This window comes from Phyllostomus discolor, chromosome 2 (genome assembly GCF_004126475.2).
Source record: "Phyllostomus discolor isolate MPI-MPIP mPhyDis1 chromosome 2, mPhyDis1.pri.v3, whole genome shotgun sequence".
Lineage (NCBI taxonomy): Eukaryota > Metazoa > Chordata > Mammalia > Chiroptera > Phyllostomidae > Phyllostomus > Phyllostomus discolor.
This window is the reverse complement of record NC_040904.2, coordinates 82,564,647-82,591,009: the sequence shown is the minus strand read 5'-3', so window position 1 is coordinate 82,591,009 and position 26,363 is coordinate 82,564,647. Positions and strand designations below refer to the sequence as shown.

The following is a 26,363-nucleotide window of genomic DNA, read 5'->3' as shown; positions in this document are numbered from 1 at the left end:
CCCTTGCATTTGCAACATTTTTTCCTTGTGAATCCGTAAGAAGTGATCAGTAACATCCCTTCCCTTGCTATCTGTAAAAAGTAATTACCTAAAGCAAACCTAAGTATAATGAATGAAAACCTTCTTTGATATATGCTATTAGAAACCCAATAAAAGTCTGTCAAGGCCAGGGTCGGGGCTTTCTCCTCTTGAGAGAGTGGCCACGCCGGCCATAATGCCGCAGACACTGTGGGCTGGTGTCAGCATCAAATAACAACCATTACTACTAATTATAATAAACCAATAATCACTAAAACAAATGTACAAACTTTTTATTTAGGATTAGAGACTCAAATACAAAGTACAATATAAAATACGAAACCTTCATAAAATAGACCATAACCACTTGAAATCATCTATGTCTACAACAATATTAAAGAAAAGCCTAAAAGAATCCCAAATCAAATTATTTTTAAATGTTTGTTGTCAACATGAAAATTACCACAAAACACTCAAAGAAATTTAATTAGAAAATGAACACAGCCACTGCAGAGGGACTTCTGCTAGCTATTCACTAAAATCAATATGGAATCAAAACAGTGTGAGTTCCATTAATTCACAAATAAAAAGCACCTCATTTTAAAAAGACAATTTTTTGTTTCTCTCCAGGCTGTAAGGACTACTTTATTTACGACTTTCAATTTTAATTTGGCACAATAAATTTGATCAGTAAAAGCAGTAACACTAAAAATGTTTACAATGTTCCTTACAAATACTTTCTGCTTTACTTCATGAAAGGGGTCATATATTTAAAAGTTAAAACGTTACAATATAATAGATACCCCTTACTAAGGTACATGGCAAAATAAACATATACATTAGAAAATAAAGTCTCTTTTTTTTTCACTTATGAATGGAAAATTGATCAGACTCATTTTATATTTTCCCTTTTTACTAGGTCTTAATTCCCCAGAAAAAAAAAACCCAAATTTTAAATTATTGTTATAAATCCAATTCTAAGAATTTGCACCAAAAAGGTACCAAGGGAGATAGTATAATTTCTTCAGGCCATGTTGTTTTTAAAGATGTTTACAAAAAGTGGAACTAGGCTTGCCTTAGGTAGATAATGAAAAAATACAGTATTATAGTGTGTTTGTATATTTAAAATAACACAAAAGAAAAATCCACTCAAGAATGGAATCCACATCATTCAAGAATATAACTATTTGTATATACACAAATACTTGTGAGGTTTTCCTAAAACATGTACATTCTGAGCCTTTTGTAATTAAACTTATAAAACCAAACTATATTATTTATATATCAACTGTCAAAATTAGAGCTTTCTGCATAGGAGAGTTAAAACTTTAACATCTACTGTTCTGTGAAACTGGAGATGAAATATAATCAAACTCGGCATCTTACTACGAAACTTTATAGATCTTATTAACCTGTTATACTTGTCATCCATTTATTGGACTCCAAAATGCAGTTATTAAATGTTTTGTTTCTATTATCACTCTTTAAAAAACATTTCAATCAAATCACATTTCTTAGAGAAAATTCACTCAGAGTTCTGAATGAATTGTTTTTTTACAAGCAACTTTGCCTGGAGGGGTGGAGTTCTAGCTCACAGAAATTCTTGTTCTCTTTCAAAGAGAATGGAAAACATGTGAGATGTTCTTATTGACTTGCTAAATGTAAAGATTAATAGAAAGTGTACAATAAACTTTTGGAACACAATAAATTTTAAGTTTCAGTTTATTTACTACTTACCAGCTATAACATTGGTCAAGTTATTTAACCTATGACTTACTTTCATCTTTAAGACATAAGAAAACTTAGAATGAATAACCTCTAAGTTTTCTTCCAATTCTCACATTGTATGATTCTCTGCTTCTGCAGAAATATCCACTTAATACAATGAATTTTCAAGAAATCAAAATATGAACTAAAACAGCACAGCTGAACTAAATCTGTCTTCTAAGAAAAAACACAGGCTGTGTTAAAGCTCAACTTCCCAAACCTTAGTAGACCTATTTCTTCTTTAGCTAGACTTATGACTAACCCATAGTTAAAAACCAAGTATCTTAGTTACATAAATTATTTTAAATTACATTGTAAACCTATTAAAATATATTAAAAATCTATGCCATAGTTTCCCTGCATTCTAATTTACATTATTTTCATTTTATCTACATTCAAGATAACCTGTACAGTGAAGGTAGGGGGCTACTTATCATTCTCGTAGTTCAACACACAAGTAAAATTAAATAGAATGAAGGGCAGAATATTAATCATTATCATATTCTGCCAATTTTAAAATAAAAGTACACCGAATACTATTTATACACTAGAAAAAGAAGGCAAAGGTAAAAAAGGAAATCTTACTGACAAATGCTCATATTCAAATGAATTTAGTTTTATTTTAAATCCTCACCCAAGAACATATGTTTATTGATTTGAGAGAAAGAGAGGGAGAGACAAAGAAACATGAATCAGCTGCCTCCCATACAAGCCCCAGCCACGGATGGAACCCGCATCCTTTTGGTGTAGGGGACCACACTCCAACCAGCTGAGCCAGCCAACCAGGGCTGAGTTTAGTTGTTTTGCTATTTTTTGAAAAAAAAGAAGAGAGAAAAAAAGTCAGCAGAAACCTACTTAGATAATACTGAAGCAGGACATTTTAGAGGCGTTAATGAGAAAGGAATGCAGCAGGGAGCAGCACTTTTGGTACTAGTGCAATGCACGCTGATTTTTCTGTGTCTAACAATGGGCAGCAAAGGAGGCACTTAACTGTAAAATAGAAAAATAGGGTATATTTAAGAAGAAATTAAAAAAAAATTCAGAAAAGATAATTAGCATTATTCAAAAAGCAAGAAATTCTGTTTCTATTTAACATGCTTTCAACATTACCAATTACTAAGAAAAATATTTTTGAACATAAGACTGCTGTTCAGTTTATGAGACAGAAAATACTTCCTTCCCAAGAGATTTTGAATTTCTAAGGATGAAATTCAAGTCTTCTTAACCTGAGTGCTACATAGTTTTAAACTGAGAAAACTACATCTTACCCACACTGGAGAAATGTTTCTATCAACACAGTATTACATGTGATCCCTGATCTTACTCTTGAAGATCAAAAGGTTTTATTTTATATAACTTCAAAGAAGGGGACCTAGTGACTGTAACAGAATAACAAATGGTATTTAGCACCTAAGTTTAGAGAATACATAAGTATTGCCATAGTTTTAAATAGTTGTATATTCACAGATTGGGAAAAATTAGATATGTATTGTTCAGTTATATTAGAACATTCTCAAAGATTAAAATATCAAGCTTCCAAAATTACTTGTAAATACATCTACCTTTAATATTCAAGCACAGTATTATTATTATTTTTTTCTGGAGTTACAGATACATATTCTTTTTAACAGATAAAGATAAGTGAGGTTTATTTTTTCTTAATCACCATTAAATTGTGTTCCAAATGTGGCACTTTTTTTCAGAGATTTAGATAGAAAATTATCCTTTTAAAAAAAAGTCAACATATTCTACCACTAGTATTGTTTTAAATATTCTTCTTCATTATGAGGCTGAGGTCAAAAGTGAAGTAAATGACCATGGACCTTCGCAAATATAAAGCAGGAATGTAAGATGAATACACATTAATTTCTGGCAATATATTGGCACACAAATGCTTATCTGTGAGGCAAAAAAGAAAATGAAAAGATAATAAATGTTTGCCATGACAGTATTCCAAATGCATGCAGCTTGGTGTTTGCTTTCTTATCCAAGAGAAATATTCTTATGTTGCCTCTTTAAATAAGCTTGATTTTAATTCTGGATGGAATCACTTGGCTTCATATGTTAAAACTGATAAATGATAAAGTTTTGCATGAGACAACTTAATCATCCCCACAGAAAAATCCTATAATCTTACCTTCTCTCTCTATTTGCTTGTAAGAAGGCTTTCCGTGACTCAAGGGAGAAAAAAAGCTTAAAAACACAAGTTCTTCCTCCAAAAAGGCTGGCGAATTTCAATAGTTCACAATCCTCATATGTTACATATATATTTACTTTCACAACTGCATTCTTCACTACAGTTTCTTTACACAGGAGTCAAATTGTCTTATTCGTATCTTTAGGGTAATTTTTTCTATCTTTAAAATATTCTAGTTTACTTTTTAAAGGAAATGAATGCATAAAAAAACAGGAACAATGATGATGAAATTCAGTTAAGAAATAAAGTGCTTACAGCTTCCAATATAAATAGTTTGGTACATTACAGCTAAGTAAAAAGGCTAACCAATCAAAATGAAGATTGACTTCGGAATCTGGAATATGGAAAATATGAGATAAGAACACCATTTTATATAAATAGTAACAAAGTTGGGGGGAATATTCCCATTACCCTTTGAAAAAAAAAGAAAAGAAAAGGCAACTGAAATATTCTTAAGTGGATTTCTGCTTCTGAAGCAATCAGACATGCTACACAGTAATACCAACATGCAATACCTGAAATGTAGAATCACATTCTGACTGCTGCCCTTGAACTTCTGTATTCAATTTACAATCCTCTGGTGCCTGGCTGGTTTCATCTTGCAAAGTAGGAGATAAGCCATGACTATCACAGACAGAAGCACTGTCAGACAAGGCGTCTAGCTTTTCAGGGGAATGAGCTATGTGAAGCATACTATCCCCTGCCCCTTCAGCAAAATTTGTCCTCTCCTCTGAATCTTCTAGCTCTTGAACTGAAGTTAAATACTGTTCAAGTAGATTATTATCCAGCTCATTGTTTGAGCTTTCCTTACTCTGCTCACTATGTTCTTCACTAACATCCACTACACCTGACTCTTTGCAATATTTGACTGTGTCAACGGAATTCCCCATTATAGAACTAACACTGCTTTCTGTGGAACTTTTTTCAAAATCCAAAGAATCATGCAAACAGTGAACTTGTTCTATGAGGGAGGAATGAAAACCAGAGTCTGGAAATTCTGGTGAGGATTTCTCTTGAGGAGCTTCATCAGGAACAATGAACCCATCAGAACTTTGATCAGAAGATGGCTCCTGGCTTTGGGTGAATAATGGAGGTTCAGTTGGCACCACAGTACTTGATACGGGAGGAACGTCGGTGTGCCAGGAACTTAGACGCTGGTCTACAGCCTGTTGCCAAACTTGTAGAGACCTTACCTATAAACCAAAGGAGGTAGTTTTTATTATAAAATAAAAATCATGCCTGCTTTATAATCGTCCTTTGAACTTTTTTCCCAACACACATGAAGTTGGTAAGTGGCAGACAGCAAACTTGGAGTTAGCAACAGCCTGACTTTCCTCACCCTTTCCACAGCACTTCCAGCCCAAACCGTGGCCACAAAAGGCCCTCACCTGGGGAGCAGGGACAGGCCAAAGCAATTCTCTTGCTTCTACTGAGGAAACTCTCAGAAGTACGTACAACAGCACATGTCTAGCTGACTAAGGGGTCAATAATGTACTCAGGATACACTGAGGTCCCTACAACAAGACAGGTTAGAGCCTATTAATATAAGCAAATTCTCTAATATAAGTAGAGTCTCATTTTAGATATCCATTTGAGATAAAGGTCCAAATAATATCTAACAGTATAGTATATACAACTCTAAAATACCTAATAATACCCTGAGTTCTTGGTAACAGGACCTTTACAATTCTAAAGTACAATGAAGATCTCAAAATTTTACTGTAACCTCTGCAACAAAATAGCTATAGAATTTCTTCCTTTCCCTTTGACTACCCTTCAAGGCAACCACTGATAGCAGTCTGATATGTGTCCTTTCAGACCTTTTACTATGTGTTTTCAAATACAAAGGGAGTTTTTACAATCTAGTGGAGCATTAGGTTCTGCAGTTTGCTGTTTTTCACTGACTGTGTTATTTCGGAGGTCTTTCCACGTGAGACCATGCTACTCCCTTCTTTCTAACTGTTCCACAGCATCCCATCATGCTGTTATTTCTATAAATCATCTACGCACTCCCCTACTAGTAATTATAAAAACTTACAGAGTTTTTTTGAATTTTATAGTTAAAATCCTATTACAAGAAATTCTTTTTAAAAAATATTTCCAAGGAATTATCAAAAAACATTTGATTAGATACAATTACAATAAAACCCAATTGTCTGAACTGTCTCTATAGTGTGCATACTCATCTCCCAAGAAGTCATGCACACTTTTTAGGACATGCATATTGTAACCACCATACACCATGTTTGGCACCTTTCATTCAAATATTCCCAAAAGATAAACAAGATAGGTAGTTACAATAAAACTTCAAATTGGGTGTTTTATATGTATATATTGGAAAAGTTGTAACAACATTCTTTAATTTAGTCTCTTTCCTTCATCTTTATACTTTTTTATCTTTCTGGTCAAAATTATAAAATTACTTCTTTTCAGATTAAATAAAATATAACAAAGTTCACTGTACTAGTTCCAAGTTACTGGCAAAGGGTACAAATTACATCTTTATCTTGGGAGAGGGTGCTCAGTATGCCTAACTATCTGTGATTATCTCAATAACTCTCAAATTTTTCTTTGTTCACACATTAGGTAAATAAGTGGGAAGGGGGTTTACCTGGTTCCAAAGGAATCTGACAGCCTCTTCTTGTACAAAATTTTTAATACGTTCTTCATCTCTTTCTTTTCTTAATCTATAATAATTCAAAATCCATTATTGACACAAGGACAGATGCTTTGACTTGCACTTCTTGTGACAACTAATAAACACATGCATTGTAGAGAGATTAAAAAACAAGTAACAGCCCTGGCTGGTAGGGTTCAGTGGATTGAGCACTGGCCTGAGAACCAAAGGGTTGCTGGTTTGATTCCCAGTCAGGGCACATGCCTGGGTTGCAGACCAGGTCCCCGGTGGGGGGTGCATGACAGGCAACCACACATTGATGTTTCTCTCCCTTTCTTTCTCCCTCCTCTCTCTGACTAAAATTAAATTAAAAAAATAATAATAACAGCCCTTTCCACTTTTAAAATATCTCAGCTGAAACCAGTTTTAAACCATGACTCAACAAGGCCAAATGAGATACGAGTGAAATTGAGATTATACTGGTTGTACAAAATATTGCCAATGATGAAAAATAAAATAAAATAAAATAAAATAAAATAAAATAAAATAAAATAAAATAAAATAAAATATTAAATGGCTCCTTAGCTGACCTTAATTTCCCAGACAAACAAATCAAAGGGGCAGCAGCTGCAGAAAGGAGTTAAGGATTAGGGTCATAGCAAGAACAACCTACTAAGAAACTAGCAGGATAATCCCATCACACCTCACTACCTGTTTGCTCCAGTTTCTGACAGTTTTGTTATGTTATCAACAAACACCCCCACCCCCACCCCCACCTGATCCCATTACTTCCCCTCATTTATTCAAGTCTTACTCTGGGCTCACTCCCCATACTTACACCTATCACAGACCTGGGCTCCCCTAGTTGTCTGGCATCTCCCAGACTGTCACTGCCATCTTGTTCTGAACCTTCGACTCGATTCTCCAGTCTCTAGGACCCCAAGCCCTTCTCCGGTGCCATCTGAGACTCCTGAATTGTAATTAGCAAACTCCCTTATAGAGGGTAGGGCAAAAGGAAGTTTAAGGAGGTTTACAGTTGTTTGTATGGAAATACAATAATTAATAAGTAATACAAGAATAAACTGTTTTGTGTACTCACAACTGTAAACCTCCTTTTGCCCCACCCTGAAGAGTCATGCTCTTCCGTGACCTTTTCCTTGACCAAATCAGACACACTTCTGAGGGCACTATAGTCCTGTCCAGCGGAAGCTATGTTTTTCAATCATCCATTAGTGTCAGAAGATTGCTTCTCACTGCTGTGTAGAAACCATTCTTTACCTTCCTCCTTGAACAACTAAATCTCCCCAAACTCTCTTCAAAAATGTACTGACTTCCCACAATCTGCCCCATTCACCGAAGAGTCAGCACCAGCCTTTCTCGCCACACCTTTCCCATCATCATTTCTGAGATTTGACATTCCCATGGATGCTCTCCCCAGGAATAATCCACCCCTGTCACTCATTCTCATTGTCTTGCTCTAGATCCAGTCATTTATTTTGACTAGACCATTTTCAAAAATTATTTCAAGTACCCACACAAACCTCTACCTCCTATCTTCCCAGTTTGCTGGCTCTCGGACCCCACTGCAACAGTCTGGACCTCGGAACTAATGGTCCTTTCCTCTTACCTCTTTTAGCTTCCAAGATCCATCATTATAATCACCCCCTCCACATATCTTTGACTCCCTTGCCCTTCCCTCTCTCCCCTACCTGGAAAAAAATGATTCCTGGCTGAACCAAATTATCTACCCCTAAATCAGAACAGAACAGCTGAAAACTGCTGATGAAAATCGTAATAGCTCACCTATTGTTTTGCACTTAAAGTTTTCCTCACACTGTCTTGCAATCCTCCTCCACTCCCCTTATAAGTTCACTTTTAAAACGAGTACCTCACATCTCTCTCCTTAAACCCCCCAACACCCTCATCCCTTCATTTTCAAATGTTGGCCACATCTTACATATTATTAAAAAAGAAGAAACGTCCATCACAGAACTTCCCCACCTCCCACCATCAAACCTATCAGGGTGCCTGCTGCCACTCCGGCCTCTGGCGACTCCCTCTGCTCATGCACTGGATCCCTTCCTCTCCTACCTTCTCAGGAACTTCAACCCTGCACTTCTTTCCTTCCTCTGCGCCATCAGTTTTTCCCTCTTTATTGCATCATTTCTATCACATCTTTTCTTTTTATGTTTTATGCATTGACATAAACATGTTCTTTGTCTCCCATCCTTAAAAAAGAGTTTTCCCTAACTCCAGATTCTCCTCCAGCTCTTCTCTTCCTCACAGCAGCATGTCCCAAAAGAGTTGGCTACACTCACTCTTAACCTCTCATTCACTATTCAACCTATTCCAAACTGCCTTCATCCTACAATGAGTCTGAAGTTGCTCTTATGAACCTCACTAGGCAGGAAAGCATTAACTCATTAAGACTCCTGTGTTCAAACCCATCCTAAAGATAGAAATGGCCTTGACTGGCTCCTGGGAAATAACCTGTAAGCCTCTGGAATGCCCTGCCTGGTAAGAACATCTGTAATATATGGGGCCTCGGGCTAAACCAGATAGTTTATGCTTTCCGATGAATACATATTTTGTGACTGACCCTCAATAAAAACCCTGGATGTCAAGGTTTGGGTCAACTTCCCTGGTTAGCAACACCTCACAGATGTTGTCACACTTTGTTGCTGGGAGTATCAAACCCCGTCTGTACAACTCCACCAGGAAAGGACAACTAGGAGCTGTGCCTGGTCTCTCCTGGACTCTGCCCCATCTGCCTTTCTTCCATGCTGAATTTAATGTGTATCCTTGCATTACAATAAATCATAGTCATGAACAGAAAAGCTTTCCCCAGTCCCTTTAGCAAATCTGCAAACCTGAGGATAGTCTTGAGGACCCCCGACAGAGCCACCAATAATCCTCAGCTTTTCAATCTAATGTATGTCTCTGTCCCCGCTACAGCATGTCCCTTCCCTACCAAAGCATTTCCCTGCTGGGGCTGGAACACACACTCTCCTAGTTTTCTTACACTCGGGCTGCTCTTTCTCACTCTCTGGTTCTGCCTCCTCCTCTGGCTGGCAATCAGGGAAACACGAGCCATGAAATCAAGTTGTAAATCCTACTGTTACCCCAGAATTTTAGCCCTTTTAAATCCCTACTTTTTTAATTCTGAGGTCACCTACTTGGTTCTAAGTAGGCTTTCTCATTTTCTACTTATTCAGTTTTTCTTACTCAGTTTTTCTACATTTTCTGTACCTTCCTGTATTTAGGTTTACAGATGTGTATAAGGCATGTATTCATTCAACATTTATTGTTATACTGCATCTCTGTACCAAATGCTGTGCTAGACATGGAGATGCATATGATCATCTCTGCCCTCAAGATACTTTCAGTCTATCATAGGAGACAAGTAAACCAAGAGTGGCAACATGGTGTGTGACACACCCTGACCACATCAATGATTCAGCATTCCAAATCAACTCTAAGAATCTGGTGCCCCCAAACCAACAGAGCTGCACCTGAACAGGACCCACCTCCTTATCTCATCAGTGAGGCAGACTATGTGCTCCTGCATTCTACGCAGCCGGATTTCATAACGCACGTCTTTAACTTGTGGGTTGTAGTTCCTGGCATAAAAGCCCCGCCAACAGGCCTGCAGTGTAGTTGCTGCTTCATTCAATTTCTGAAGGGCAGCTTTATCTTGTCCCAAAGCAACAGACTTCTGGGTTAAAGTCGTGCAGGGAAGTTCCTCAGAAGCAGTTTTAGGCATAATTTCTTCTCTGTCTGGCTGTGTATGAAAGACACTGTGTCCAACTGAATCAGAAAAAGATGTAAGACTACAGGTGTCACCTTTCAAGACAGCACTGGTTACTGTTGGCTCAGGACAAGGTAACAGCCCATCCTCCTCATTTACCTCTGCACTGACTACACTTTTCATCATCTGAACGGAATTCCCATTTGCAGCCCAAAAAACTTTTTCCTCTTCCTTATCCAAGTCCTGGTCTTCCTGCTCTTTCACCGATTCATCTGCTAGGCCTTGAAGCTTCAGCTCGACTGTAGGTGATACTGGAGAGAGTCCAGATGCAACTGGCATAAAAGTAGACTCTGAAGAGAGAAGACTACAGTTCAACTTGTCCTCATCAGTCTGTATGTCTTCCAGGTGCAGGTCATTTCGAGAATATCTTGTCGTGTGCACAGAGGCTGGAAAGTTGCTCCTAACGGCATATAACTGTTCATCATTACTGCTTATCCCAACCCAAGAATTGACTTGGATGACAGGGTCTAGAAGAATCAACAAAGTATCATTTAAACCACTAAATATCTAAAGAGGATTTTTTTTTTAAATTTCAGCTCTATCAGGTATAATTGGCATACAAAATTGTAACACATTGGAAGTATACATTGTGGTGGTTTGGTATATATGCACATTGTGAAAGGGTTCCAGCCATCTGATTAACACATCCATCACCTCCCATGTTTATTTTTATTTTTTGGTGAATCAAGACATATGTTCAGTTAGATCTTTTTAATAACATCTAGTCCCTGAAATAGAGTAAAATGCAATAAAATGCCTTTGTTGATTCCTCCAATAAGTTACAACATCAAACCAAATATTTTTAAGAAAATGAACTTTGAATAATCTTAAGAACAATCAAAGTACTGGATCAATACAAAAGGAATTTTTAAAAATTAGAAAGAAAATAGTTATAATATATACATATACATATACACAAAAGACCCAAGTGAACACTTAATTTAAAAACTAATAAAAATTATGAAAATACACACTTTTTTTGCTTTATGATGACCAAGAAATCAAACAACTTGGAAAAAACAGATCAATTAATTTCTTACCACTTTCCTGGACTATCTGGCAATCTTGAATGGGGCTTGAACGCTCTGGTACCCTTGTTTCAATAGGAGGAAGACAAGAGAGCTCCTCATTTTGGCTTTGGTTCATCAACTGCCTCTGGTGAAACCTAAAAATCAGTAATACCTGATGTAATTTCACACACACACACACACACGCAGTTTTTCTGATTCCTAGGTAACACTATCGGAAAGGTAGTTTACAATTCTTCAAAGCAGATAGCTCTGATCACTAAATTACAAAGTCTCACTTGAAAGCATTGGATAGAAAAGGTTAAGGAACTTATTTTTAAATCACACAGACAGACACCTTCATACTAGTACAAACATTTAAGGCAGGATCTCTGATTTAAAAAAAGTAGTAACTAAATGTTCTAGCCATACTTCTTGATGTATTTAAAAACCCATATAGAACACCTACGTTGTGAGGAGAGATCCATTTTTTAAAAAATTCCATTCTCTCACACTGCTTGGCACACCCCAGACAGGACTGTCAGTGCAGCTGCTGGGTGTGCAGCCATGGGGCCACACTGCCAGCTGCAGTGACAATGGCCCAACGCCCAGAAACGTGGGCTGTAGCACCTGCTGCAGTCCTACTGACCTGCAGAAGAGACTCAGAGGTGCTTCCACTTATGAACTCATCAGCCACTAGAAATAAATGGGCTTACCTCTGCTTGCTCAGAATCTTCTCAAGCTTAGCATCCTCTGCAGTTTGAAGACCCAGTGTGGAAGTGAGAGGACAGACTGTGGCTAGATACTGGACAAGCTGGATGTGCTGGCCAGGCCGATAGGCTCTCCCCTTGCCTTGACTATAGAGCCACTCAGCTTTCAAACTGCAATTGGGAGACATAGGGAGAAGATGATGGCAGGTAGACCAGATGCATTTTTAAGCAACAATGATCTCCCTTCTTAATTTATCTTTACAGAATCACTGACATTTTTCATAAACAAAACTCACTCAAGTTCAAAAAAACTCTATCCTTCTGATTCACTCCCCTTACTCTTAACATGACTTAAAACTTTTTTTTTCTTGCTTACACTTGCTTACTTGCTTGGCACTTCCAGAAAGTTACACTAGTAGCTCCAAGTATTTTAAAATTACTTTCAAAGAAGCAATAAGTAGTCCCTCCATTCACTATCAAATTCAAGTACCTCAATACATCACAGGTGAAATTAAAGAAATGGTTTACATAATGTAACAGATGAGCTATTAACACAGAAAATTGAAACTGATCTGCTCTTTCTCCTAAAAAAAAAAGTAGTATTGAATAAAATATCTGGTATTTGCTTTTAAAATACTCCAACCAAAAAGTGGGGAACAGATTAAACAAGATGGGCAAAATGTTGGTAACTCGAGAAGCTGCATGGTTAGTATTTAGGTGTTCATATGTTACTCTCTCTACTTCTGTATATTTTTAGTATCTTTTCAAAAAAGAAACATCATCTCCAAAGTTCTGCTTCTTAAAGTTCTGATTTCTAACTAGGCAACAGAGGTGTAGTTTGGTCCCGTAAATAGTAAACAAAGTGAAACAAATTCAGAAAGTATTCCAAACACTCTGGTGCTACACAAAGGTGCTGGTCTTCCCACAGGTGCACTCCTGAGAAAGCTCCAGACAAAGCACCTCAGCAGCAGGTGACTGCCCAAGGGACTCTTTTCCATCACAGGCACACTTCAGACCTGGCTACCAGAAGTCATCGAAGAACCCAGGACACTTTTCATAAGAGAGAACAATTTTAACCTGGATGTTTTTAGCAAACAACAGTAAGGCTGGGTAGATACAAAAACTTGTAATTCCTTCCTATCCCCAGGACAACACCCAAGGTTGACCAGGAGAATGTTTTGAACATTGCTCAAGGCTACCCATTGATATTTTAGACAATAACTCTCCCTTTGAATAATTCCTCCCATGTGAACAGAATACTTCCAGAGATGTTCTGAAACCTGCGAGCACAGTGTAGACTACAGGGCTGTCCCAGACATCAACTGCAACAGCATTTTCCTTACCATTATGGCCTCAGTAACAATCTAGGTTCCTTAGTTTGAATATAACTTTGCCCATCCTTCCATGGACTGACATTTTGGTAGTTTCCCAAATGTCACAAATAGTTCCCAATGTTTGGGGCTGGCATGAATAAGGCTGCTATGAACACACTTGTGTCTTTTGGTAGATACAAGCACCTATCCTTTAGGATATAAACCAGAAGTCAAGTTACTGGGCCACAGGGAATGTATTTGTATGTTTCGTTTCTGTAAACACTGCCAGTTTTTCAAAATGATTGCACCGTTTATATTCCTAGAAGTGTATGAGACTTTCAATTGCCTCACATACTCACCAGCACTTAGTATTTTCCATCTTTTTAATATCAGCTACTCTGGTGAGAGCTGATTGGTTTAAAGGCTCCATAACAACCAAGAAAAATAATAATCTTTCTTGTTTATCAAAAAGTCAATATAGCCCTGGCTGGTGTAGCTCAGTGGTTGAACACTGGCCTGAGAATCAAAGGGTCATCAGTTTGATTCTCAGTTACATGCCTGGGTTGTGGCCAGGTCCCCAGTGCAGGGGCGTGTGAGAGGCAACCACACATTGATGTTTCTATCCTTCTCTTTCTCCTCCCTTCCCCTCTCTCTAAAACTAACTAAATAAATAAATAAAATATTTTTAAAATAAAATTTTATGCCATTTTTAAAAGATTTTATTTATTTATTTTTAGAGAGGGAAGGGAGGGAGAAAGAGAGAGAGAGAGAAACATCAATGTGCGGTTGCTGGGGGCCGTGGCCTGCAACCCAGGCATGTGCCCTGACTGGGAATCAAACCTGGGACACTTTGGTTCCCAGCCCGCGCTCAATCCACTGAGCTACCCCAGCCAGGGCTACAAAAAATATTTTTTAAAAAAAGAATAGAGGTTATCTCTAGTAGAGAGGGAGGTTTTGTGATGGGAGTGGGGCAATGGAGATCACTAGAGCACCGATTATGTTCTGTTCTTATTTTCAGTGATTATATGGGTATCTGTAAATACTATTTAACTATACCTGAATTACATGACACTTCACAATTTTTTTTAAACTGGAGGGAAAAGAATCCAACTGAGAAAGTGTTGTTACTATGTCACCCTCCCACCCCCGCCACTCCCAGGCTTCTTCAGTGTAGGACGCCCACAGACAGGGCGGCTGCCCCGAGGGACAAGCGCCCTGTTCCCCACCTCCTGAAATCCCTGATAGGTCAAAGAAATACAAATCACCTGAAAGTCACTTGGATTAAAACCATTCCTACAATGTAGAAACATAGCCTTTGTATTATTATTTGTCTACTCAAAAAATATGTTTTTTTAACATTTGCTTTAGTTTCTTCAAAATGCTTTAATCTGTATTCCTTATCCTTAAGTATTAATGACAATTATTATTTACTAAGCACCATTATATGACCAGAATTATACTACATACATCCTTCACGCTCACAGCATCCTTGAAAATGAGGTAGTATTTCCCAGATTTTACAGATGAGAGACTAAGGCTCCGAGAAGCCAAGAATCCTGCCCAGGCCACACAGCTAATGGGTGGCAGGGAAAGGTGTGAAGCCTTCTCATATCTCTCCTGACCAGGTCCCACCTCTCTTCCCAGGTCTCTATTTACACCAGACCCTCATTTCTGCCCATCTCTCCAGGCTTCCCCCCACAGGTAAAGGTGCTGCAGTCCTACTCCCAAAGGAAAACACAACCACGTACCCCTTTCACTTAAAGATCTGGAGAAGGTAATCCAAGTGAATCAGGCTTTAGAACTATACACAGTTTGAAACAAAATAAGGTTCCTGAGTACACAGCAACACTTACTGCAGAAAAAAGGAAAAGCCACACTTTATGGTAGGCAAACCAGACTTGACAGATGCCCCTCACCCTATACTAGCACCATTGCTATGTAGCTCCTGGTTGCCACTCCTCAACCGCCCCACGTCCTATTCAGCAACTAGAGGAAAGAGCAGGGAGAAGGAAAAGGAAAACCCTGTCTGAGATCTACCACTCATTCTCTCATCAGGAAACCCCTCAAGGAGCTGCTAGCATCTCCAGCACACAAGAAAAGCTGTGAGGAAGAATGTATGTGTTGAGTCCATGAATGCTTGTGTGTATGCATTGAGAGGAGGAAGTGAAATCAGGCAGTGATGAGAATAAACTCACCTCAATTCTCCCAGTCCCCTCTAACTCCACCTTTTGTCCACATCCTAGTTCCTTACCTCCTCTAAAGCTCCGATATGTGCCAACCTCCAGAAGACCCCATCAGGCAGGGGTCCGAACTCCAAACAATAGAAACCATCAAAGATCTAGAGATGAGAAAATCCTCATTTCTGCTGCTTCACAGGTAGGAAAAGGGATAGCCCAATCAGCATGTCTCTACCAGTTCCAAATTGGAACTCTGCGTGCATTTTCTCACATAGCTACTGTTATAAAGGGTAATTGAGTCCGAAGGTATGATTAATACTGCCCTTACATATCTGGTGAATTACAAGCTTTTGTAGAATTGATCTCAGATCCTCCTTATACAGCATCCACAACATGGTTTCTATATAGAAGTGCTCTAAGCCCTAAACCACCAGTAACATTAGAATTTTTAGAAATCGAAGTGTTGTACATTGGGCACTAAGATAACTATTAGCCTCACCCGACATCTGGAACTGATATTTATTTCTTATCCCTTAGAAAGGATAGAAAATCCTAAATGAGTCTGCTATACGATCTCACCAATGGTCTTCATTTTAAATGTACATTTTAATGAATACTCAGTTTATTAATCTGTAGAAAGTTAGAAATGGTCTTTTCAATAACTTCCATGATAAATGTGATGTTAAAGAAGTCAAGTTCACCTTTCCTTCTGAGAAATCACATATCCATCTAGGACTCTGAGGTTTAAGCACCAGCTGACGATGTACGGCCGATAGTCGAACCCTGGGATGGAAGGTGTTGCCATCACACAAGGATTGCTCATGATCGACAACTGTTCCAATTCCGTTAAAGATGCCAAAAAAGAGATCTGGAACAAAGGATATCTTTGTTGAACAAAGTGGACTATTCGGTGTCAAGCACAGAGCTTCCACTGATTACACATCTTTGGCAATTTGAAAATGTAACAATTCCCCTCTTGTTCTGAAGGTGACAAGTAACACTCTTACATTATCCATGGACTTCCAACATTCCAGCAGTATAGCCATCTGTCTTTGCTGTACAAAATCCCTTAGAAAGCATCAGCACTGTTTCCCAGCCGAGAGAACCCTATTTTGAAAAGTGCAGTGTGCCTTATTAACACCTTTCACGTCGATGTCCCTCTACCACCAATCACTTCCAAATGGAGTAACTGCAGCATTACATATTAAATTAAGCCTAATGATCCACTGACAGATGAAACCATGGAAAAAAAATGATCAGCTATAGCCAAGTGTTTGATCTTGATGGCAGTTTCTCCCAAGGTGCTTCCAGTCCAGAAGTGAGTTCACAACTTTCTCCTGTGTTTCTCCTCTTTTTTCACAGCTTTTCAGCTCCCTATATCCCACCAAATACCCTCAAATTTTACCTCATTTAAATCCCTAATTTCATTTTCTGCCAAAGAAAGGATGGCGAGACTTCTGGGTAGATAAGCCGGTGCCATTCTAAGAGAGGTGATGATGTTTCCATGTAAAAGCAGGGTCTTAAAAGTAAAAACAAGATGAATTACAAACAAAAAGATTACAAGTAAAGGGGTCTATTTTGACAAAAACAAATGGTATGTGTGAAAATACGGGGACCTTTTTTATTATCCGTCTTAGCATGCAAACCAAAGGCTTAATGCCAGGTCCCCTTCAGTCCACTCTCTCTTTTCTTGCCCATATTCTATGCCCAGGAAAGTTTAGAAACTTGTCTAAGAACACATGCTTTGTGTAGTAACTAGCATTTTGTGAGATTTAGTTTACTAAAATTTGAACAATTTCCAATATACTGGTTCATTTCCTTTTAAAACATCAAAAGTGAGAAAACTGAAAGAAAACATTCATTGAAACAATCATGTATAAACCGAATTTCCCAAAAGAGGAGGGAGGGAGGGCCCGCATTCCATAATTTGCAACTGTATTCTCTTGAAAACTAAAAGCTTAACAAAGGTAGAAAATGCTACTTGCAGATGAAGCTGACTCAAGGTCAGCAATAAATGAGAAACCAAAAACTCTGAACACCAGATTCTAGTAACATAATTATGCCTCCACCTAAGGAAAAAAAAAGTTCAATCATCTTTAGTTCATCTGAATCTCTTAGTATCTGACTAAATGAAATTATTAAGAATAACTAGAATAACTTGCATCTTCTGCTAAAGATGGGGAAAGTTGAGCTAATAACACCCCTAAAGCTTAATGAGTTCATCTGATCCTAAAAATATCCAATGAAGCAAAAATATGGAAAAAATGCCTACATATGTTTTTTTGACGCTGTTGAATCCAACTACTACTTACTTAATTGCATAGTACATTCACCTCCATAAAAAGTGGTATATGCTACAGGCTTTTAAAAGTTAAAGTGAAGTTAGCCCTGGCTGGCGTAGCTCAGTGGATTGAGCACGGGCTGGGAACCAAAGTGTCCCAGGTTCGATTCCCAGCCAGGGTACATTCCTGGGTTGCAGGCCATAACCCCTAGCAACCGCACATTGATGTTTCTCTCTCTCTCTCTATCTCCCTCCCTTCCCTCTCTAATAAATAAATAAATAAATAAAAAGTTAAAGTGAAGTTAACTTTGATAACTTAGTAATACCTATGACTAAAAAGACAGCAATTCTGAGTGTCAAAAAAAATAGGCTCAAGTTCAATAATTATGCTGAATCTTACCATGTTATGCACTGTCTACTAAACTGCCAGCATGGAAACTGGGCAGGAAAGGAATTCACGTTTAAAGGATGGTAAATAAGAACTAACATTAATTACAATGACCAGTTTTATTTAAGTCAGTATATATACTAAAAACAAAGTTTCACACTTAGTTTCTGCTACTCTAACAGAATTTTTATTGTAATGAACACAATCTGTTCTTCATATACAGCAGGCTGCTTAAGCCAATCAGATCACTTTCTGCTAGTGTTTTAGTGTAAAATTTCAGAAATGACACAGAACACATGCTTACCTTCAGTGACATCAATTTAGACAGATCACCTATCTGGGATAAGTTATTGTCTGACAAATCGAGGTGCTGTAGGGCTGCGCAGGTATTGATTTGGTCCATGGCCTAGCACGAGAAAATTATCATGTCAGTTTATGTAAACAAAACCAAAAACAGAAACTCTTCCCGTGTTCCTCAAAACTGAGTATCCTGCCTCCTCTGCTTATTTTTGGAAGCAGAGGAGAGGCGTTTAGCAAGAAAAAGTGAAAGCGGTTCTGACAGAATTTGGTAAAATGTTCTGTAACAAGCTTCCACCTTTATTATTATTCTGTGAGTAGAGGACCCTATCATCCTACTATTTACAGCCTGAAGAAAACTTAGTGATGACACATGACAGTTGGGGGGACACAGACTTTACAAGTTAAGAGTAGAGCCAAATTGCCTGGATTCAAACGCTGACTCTGCAACTCCCTGTCAGTATGACTTCAGGTCAATTACTTAACCTCTCTACACTTCAGTTTCTTCTTCTATATAACGAGCATAGTAACACTGCCTTTTGGGTTGCCCAAAAAGTCTGTATGGTTTTTTCCATAAAATAAAAGACACATTTTTCATTTTCACCAATAACTTTATTGATTTGGATACTTTAAGTATGTCAGCCATCTCCTTCTATTGGATTCCAGGGGGTAGAGGCCAATGTGTAAGACAGCCCCACAGCAAAGAAGTATTTGGCCAAAATGTCAACAATACTAAGAAACTCCGCAAACCATATTTGGTCAGTCACAGCACCTTCTCCATACACTGCACACATCTCTTTTTGCTTTTTAGTTGCATTTTTACCTTCCTTGAAGTAATAAAGAAAGCATAATATGCTGAAAATGTTGAATATCTTCTTCTATCTTCAATATTAAAATGGTTGCACAAAAATTCACCAGTTTTGATAACTTTTTTCAATACAATACAATCTAACAAAATTGTCTCCAATGAAGTTAAAGACAACTAAGTACTACTACAGCCATCATACAGAAAAAAACTAAATGAACTTTTTGGCTAATCCAATACGTTATAGGCTGTCATAGGTTGAATTAATACAGTTAAAATGCTTAGAATAAAATCCAATGAAGCAGAAATACCTAGAAAATGCCTATCTAGCCTAAATTAACTGTTCAATAAAAGTCAGCTACTAATAATCTCATTTAATCCACTCCCCTCATATAGCATATTGAAAAGTAAGATACAGAGATATTTATTAACTTACCCAAAATTATAGAGCTACTGAATGGTGGAAGCAGAACTAGAATCCAGATTTTCTGAGTTTTAAAACAGTCTATTCTCTATTATACCATTAAACATTTACTTAAAGCTTAATACAGTGTGATAGTCTCCCTCCTAACATTTCATGCTATTTGATCCAGTCTTCTAAGTACAATATAGATTCTTTGTTCACATTTAAAAGAATATTGTACCACATTACATGATTAAAAAGATTCTTTTTGTTTGTTTAGGTTAACTAAAATTAGTAGGTACTTTCATTTTTTATTCTACTCATTTCTATACTGGTTGCATTTCTTTTTTATAATAAATAGTTTCATAAATTGAAAAAAAGCAAACATAGTTACTTAAAAGAAAAAAACAAACCCAGTTCACCTTGAGATTATTTCCTGCCAAATTCAGCCACTCCAAATGTACTAGTTCTTTTAGCCCCTCCACATATCCAATGCTATTGTGAGGCAAATTTAACACCCGGAGTTGGGTCAGTTTGGCCACACCCATCATCCGTACCAGCCGATTGTTAGCCACTGACAACTGTGAAAAGGAAACATCATTACTCTTGGGAATAAAATATACAGATTACATTCATGTTAGGGTACTTAAAAAGATTTGCTTATATGGCCAAACATGCCCAAATATATAAACCCAATTTGTGATTTTTACATATATTGTCTACATATTCCACAGAGTAACTATAGTAAGTTGCTGCAGCTGCTGCTACTCCTAAACAAAGGAAATACACATTAAACATTAACCCCAGCAATCACATCTCCTCCAATTACCAGAGCAAAAACATCATTAACACAGCAACTACTAGAAAATGTAAGCTCTACAGAATGAGATCCTTAAACTGTCTCAGTAAAAATCTAGAACAGTGCCAGACACATAAGGAGGAGCCCAATACACATTTATGGAAGGAGGGAGGGAGGAAGGAAAGGAGGGAGGGAGGAAGGAGGGAGGAACTCTTTACCCCCATCATGAGATAAAAGGTTTTCTTAACACAGTATTTTGCCAACATATAACACTGGCTTTTTTTTAAACAAATGCTTCTTTTTATCGTCCATTCTAAATATAGCACATATCTGTTCATCTTCAGAAGAAACAGTCATGTAAAGATTTCCAACATTTATTACTTTCCAGGCCTGCGGTTACCTTTTCTTAGGTTATTTTTTGTTTAATTAGATATAATAAACTGGTTCTATATAACTATTTCCCCAGATAAAATACCTACCTGTATTAATTGTCTGCATTTCTCAAGATTTTCCAATTTAATAATCTGATTTTTATCCAGAATCAAAGTATGAATATCTGCATCACAGGGTAAGTTTGCACTTAATTTCTGAAGGCCCTGCCCTGTCCAATTGACCACTGATCCTTGAAAAGAGAAGGTAAATTGTTAAAAAAAAACACAAATATAACTGCTGAGCATAGGAATAGAATTATACTAAAAAAAGTCCCATTCAAAGTTAGAAAACACTAGAGCACAATATAAAGATTTTTAAAATAAAAGCAATCAAATTCTAAAGGACCACAGGTTGAAATTATTTACTTGCCCTAGAAATATGATTAAATAGTTTGGAATTCTTCACATTTAAGTGCTAACTAATAGTTGCATATTTCGTGCCTAATTAATGATAATATTTTTTAAGTACTCATCTTTTAAGTAACTCATCTTTTGTTAGAGATTAACCTGCTTACAACCTTACTACCACTATATCCTCAAGTGCCCCAAATCAAAGTATATACTTCAGTTAATTTATATACAAAATGGGAAAAATTGCACCTAATATACTAAATTGATGTGGGGATGAAAAGAGAAACCATATGAATAGCACTTAGCCCCATCAGTGGGTCACAGCACTCAAAAAGTATTGGGTTGGCCAAACAGTTTGTTTAGGTTTTTTGGTCCTATTAGTGCTTAGTTGTCTTTAACTTCATTTGACACAATTTTGTTAGACTGTATTGTGACAGCTGTTGTATTAGCGCACATTTTAAAAAAAAAAACAACTTATCAAAACTGGTGAACAGACTTTTTGGTCAACCCAATAATTTAGTGCAACAGACATTAAAATCCTGGCTCCATCAGTTCACCACAGAGAAAGACCAATCTCTTTGGAGCTCACTTTTCTCCTCTGTAAGATGAATTTGATAATATCTGCTTATCACGTAGTTCTATAGAGAAAATGAGATGATGTAAAAAGCTAAAAAAAAAAGCACTCAAAATATCATCTAGCTCATACAAAATGTGCTCTATAAATGTAATTACTGCTACTGTCAATTGCCTTGGTGGGTTGAGAAGGTGGAGTTTAAAAGCTGCAGGTATCAGAAGAAGGCGAGGCCAGAGAAGCTGCAAGTTTCAAATTTATATCCCAATTAAGCCCACTGCGGGAAATAGTTATTCGAGAATGCTCTCCTGAAAAGATTCAACGTTTTCCCACTGTCTAATGGCTTCTAGCATTTCAGGTTGGGGGCGGAGGGTGAAAGGGTTGGGTCATGTGATTCTCTGAGAATCTGATAAAGCTGCGTTCTGTGTCCCAGGAAAACGCATAGCCTTTGCACACAATACCGAAGAGCTGACAGACCTCTTAGAACTATCGACTTCCCCATCCCCCCCAAAATATAATGAGCCCCTCATCTAGGCCGTGGAGAAAGGCCTCGACCCTCAGCCTGGCCCCTGGACCCAGATCTCTGAAGCGGAGCCTCGGAGCCGTAACCAAAACAAAGGAGCTCTGCTCACGCCCGGCGGGTCCGAGTCACAGAAGCACCCTCGCTCGGCGCTCCTTTGGGCAAGACCAAACCTAACACCAGTATCCCGAACTATGGGCTCTAGATCACCCCCAGATTTTAGCACAGCCACCGAACACCTCCAAGATAGGGTTCAACGTCTAGAGAGCTGAGTTTGACAAAGGATGTCCTGAACGTTCTGGGAATCGAGAGGAAAGAGGTACAGTAAAGCAACGGAGGGAGATCCTGCAGTTTCCACTTGGGTACCCAAAACTCAAAGTAAACATCCTACAAAGGTCAAGGCAGTCCGAAAGCCACCATCCAAGTGGTCTAATGAGCGCGGGAGCCAGGGCGCCCGGCTGTGCGAAGGGCCCTGGGGGCTGTAGTCCCCCCGCCGGCCCCCGCCGGGATGCCGGAGAGCTTTGCAGAACCCACGGACTACAACTCCCAAAAGGTAGAGCGCCTCCAAGACACCCACAGACCCCCCCCAGCGAGAGAAGTGATCCAGAACTACATCCCTAAACCCAGCCTTATTTTCTCCACCAGGTAATTATTTAATTCAGTTCCATAGAGTAAGAGTTGGGACTCAACAGTGAGGATAGCCTTACCTTCTCCAGGAGGCAAAGCCGCATCCACGCGCGCCACCGCCATACTTCCCGCTTGTTAATAATACTAAGCAACCGTCCTCCAGCTGCTCCGTGGAACTTGTAGTCGAGATGAAGGGCAAGAAACTACAACTCCCAGAATGCACGGCACTCAGACGGCCCAATTGGTTGGCCACGGCTATTACTGAAAAACCCGGATTAGAATCCGAACAGCAGTGAGTTTAGGACCCTCGTCAACTCCCTTTCTGGAGAGGTTAGCAAACTGTATTATTAGGTGATCGTTTCATTCTCTTTTCTAGGTGTTTACGAAATTTGACACTTTTACCATCGGGCTGATTATGTGATCTCTACTTAAAGCAGACCGAGTTTGAGAACTCATTGCCTGGAGTCTTTTTGTAGGGGCTGCCCTTTCTTTAGACAATTCTGCATAAATTTTAAGTTTTCAATTCTGCACTAGAAATGAGTTGGGCAATCTTGTTGAGACCAGTCAAAATGAATACATTTTATTTGAAAATTTAGTGAAAGCATGCTGAGTAGAAGCTTCTATAGTGTTTTAAAGTGGTTGTTCTTCAATATTTAACATAATTTTAGACCTGGGAGTATATTTGATAACTATAAATCTACGATTTTTCCAGGGAATATACAATACAAGTTCACAATATACGGGTAGTCTCCAGACTAAAGAATTACACTGCCTAACTGAAGGGGAGTAGGATCACACTTTTGATACAACTATTACAGTGACCACTAATGTGATTGTGTTAGCCAGAATAGATAGCAAAGGAAGGCAGGGAGGAGGAGGGAGACATGTCTCACCTATTAATTCAGCAGTCCTGAGGCGGTCAGAATAGACTGCGAGGTATTCTGAAAGTCACAAGAACTATGATAGAGCAGGAGGAGGGGAGAGTCTTTAAAATTCTGTATGTGTCATTTCCACTATCTGGGAAAGAAAGTCTTTGAAATTGTATGTTAAATCCAAGGTCTGGAGAAGGGAGGAGAATAAGGAACCTAGAAGCTGTCTATAAGCATAAAACCCCTGAAATCCCAGTTGTCAGGGCACTCAGTCTAGCTGGGGGTCTCCTTGAGCTTTGTGCTTAAGTATATTTCATAAATAAACTTGCTATCTCATTTCCACTATACATATTGTTTCTTGCATCAATTTGATGCGGGAACTCAAGAGTTGGAAATTTTTAGTTTTAAGTAATAGTTAATAAGCTTAGTAATTAATGTATGCAAAAAACTTTTGTTTTAGGAACTGAAGGTATGACCCACCCTGACTCTAGAAAACCACAAGGGATTAGACCTTTGTGTGCCAGTGGGACTGCAAGCAATCAAGATGGTATCTGAGCCAGTGTGCTCCAGAGAGAGATCTATCCCACCACTTGGGACACAGATAAATAATCATGATGCTAGGGAAATTGCCAGACTGCAGCTTTTATCGGATTAACCTTTTCCTTGAATTCCAAACCCCTTACCTACACTTTTTTTCCTCCTTATAAAAAAGATCAGCTTGAAATAAAATGTAAGACGGCCTTTAGAGTACATAACTTGCCATCTTCTCAGATTGCCAGCCATGTGAATAAAATGCCCATAATGATTCAATCCTTGTCTCCACTTATTGGTTCTGGTAGTGACAAGTAGCAGGAATGCTAACTTTTTTGGTTTCAAATTCATCTCTGCCAAGCAAAACAAGAATTGAGGAGGGGGAGCCCCCCAACTTGGGTCTTCCTGCTAACAGTTGTAACTATGAAGTCAATAAAATTTCAGGAAATGTGGAATGAAATGGAAAGTATAATCTTTAGAGAAGACTTGAAGGAGGAACTGAAACAGCTATGACTTGAAAGATGGGTAGACTCTAAACAGTTATAATGAAGATAAAAAGCATTGGCAAAGATGGCTGGTGGGGGCAGGTGGTAGTGAAGCTGTGCTCCCAGGAGGTGAGAAACTAACCTGATAGCATCACAGAATGTACACTGGGAGCTTCCAATTTCTCCTACTCATTTATCCATTGCCTCTTGCAACTTTAGCTTCTGACTTTCCCATTCTGAAACAGCAATGTTCAAAATCCCTGATCATTTCTTTTTGGGAAAATTCAGTAACTCATGCTTCTAGATTTCCAGGTGCTTGATTCTGTGAGCTTCCCTCCTTCCTGGGTTCTCCTCCAATCACTCTGACACCTGCTTAACTCTTTCCCTCTTCTTTTCTCCCCTTGTTGTAGTCTGAAGACAAATTTCTCAATTCCAAAGGGGGAATTAAGACTAGGACTTTTTTTTCTTCTAAACAAGAAACCCCTTACCTAGAAAGCAGTCTGACTATGTAGGTGTTTTAAGAACAAAGCAGGCCCGAGTGCTGTCTCCTACTCACCTTTGTTCCCTGGAATAGATAGCTGGTAAGGATTAAGGAGACTGTTTGGCTCAGGGAGGAAGAAAGGGTTTATACTTTTCTCCAATTTAGCAGGGTAATGAATGATCTGGGAGAGGGATCCTGGAAGCCCAGAGGGGTCCTGGAAGCTCTTGAGCACAGGTTCCAACAAGTTTATAGCAATAGCAGGACCAGAGTTTTGTCTGGTTCATCTGACCTGGGATCCTGGGGAAAGGGCCAAAGGATTTCTTTTGTGGGCTTAAATAAGTATAGTCATGGCTCTTAGAGAGTGACCCATGTTCCTGGCACACTTCCACATATCCAGGTGAACCAGCAGCTCTTTAAAATCAGATAGTATGGCTTTTGCATCTAAAACCAAATTGCTACACTTAAATTGCCTCATATTTTATACCTGTATATGTTAAACCCTGCAAGCTCCACTCAGTTTGGAGGATGCTACTAACCAACATTATGAACCACTCAACAAGGTAACATTTTTTTGCAGGCCCAAGCTTCACAAGAAAGACTGTCCTTCCTATCAGCATTGAATACCTGCTCTATGTGACAGCTGATCACCCTGACTCATCTCCCCCCATCTCCTATTCACCTGCCCATTACTACTGGCAGGATCTATGTGAAACAACACCTTTTATGGTGTTAATCACCTCCTCAAAAACTTCCTCCTCAAAACCTCCTCAAAAACACCTGAAATTTGAGCTTTCAAGGGCCACCATAGTTACCATTCATTCCACTAGTTTCCACTTGGTGTTTCTAAGTTAGGAATTGACAAATAAAACGTGTTTTAGAAAGGTTAAGCGGCTCTTATAACAAGGATGAA

General features: G+C 38.4%; 1 protein-coding gene across 2 annotated transcripts; it reads right to left on the bottom strand.

The window, feature by feature from the left end:
* Positions 1-296: 296 nt before the first annotated feature.
* CEP97 (centrosomal protein 97) lies at positions 297-23,289 on the bottom strand. Of its 2 annotated transcripts, XM_036018030.1 has the most exons (12): positions 23,168-23,287; positions 21,067-21,209; positions 20,211-20,369; positions 18,588-18,689; positions 17,020-17,133; positions 16,316-16,482; positions 12,131-12,295; positions 11,448-11,572; positions 10,127-10,874; positions 6,594-6,669; positions 4,498-5,175; positions 297-2,775 (listed from the first exon to the last, which is right to left on the bottom strand). In XM_036018030.1, the coding sequence occupies exons 1-12, from the start codon at positions 23,208-23,210 to the stop codon at positions 2,746-2,748; spliced, it is 2,550 nt and encodes an 849-aa protein (XP_035873923.1). In that variant the 5' UTR covers positions 23,211-23,287; the 3' UTR covers positions 297-2,745. The 2 variants fall into 2 exon arrangements, with proteins under 2 accessions (XP_035873923.1, XP_028360674.1); XM_028504873.2 differs by having other exon boundaries at positions 297-5,175; positions 23,168-23,289.
* Positions 23,290-26,363: the final 3,074 nt, after the last annotated feature.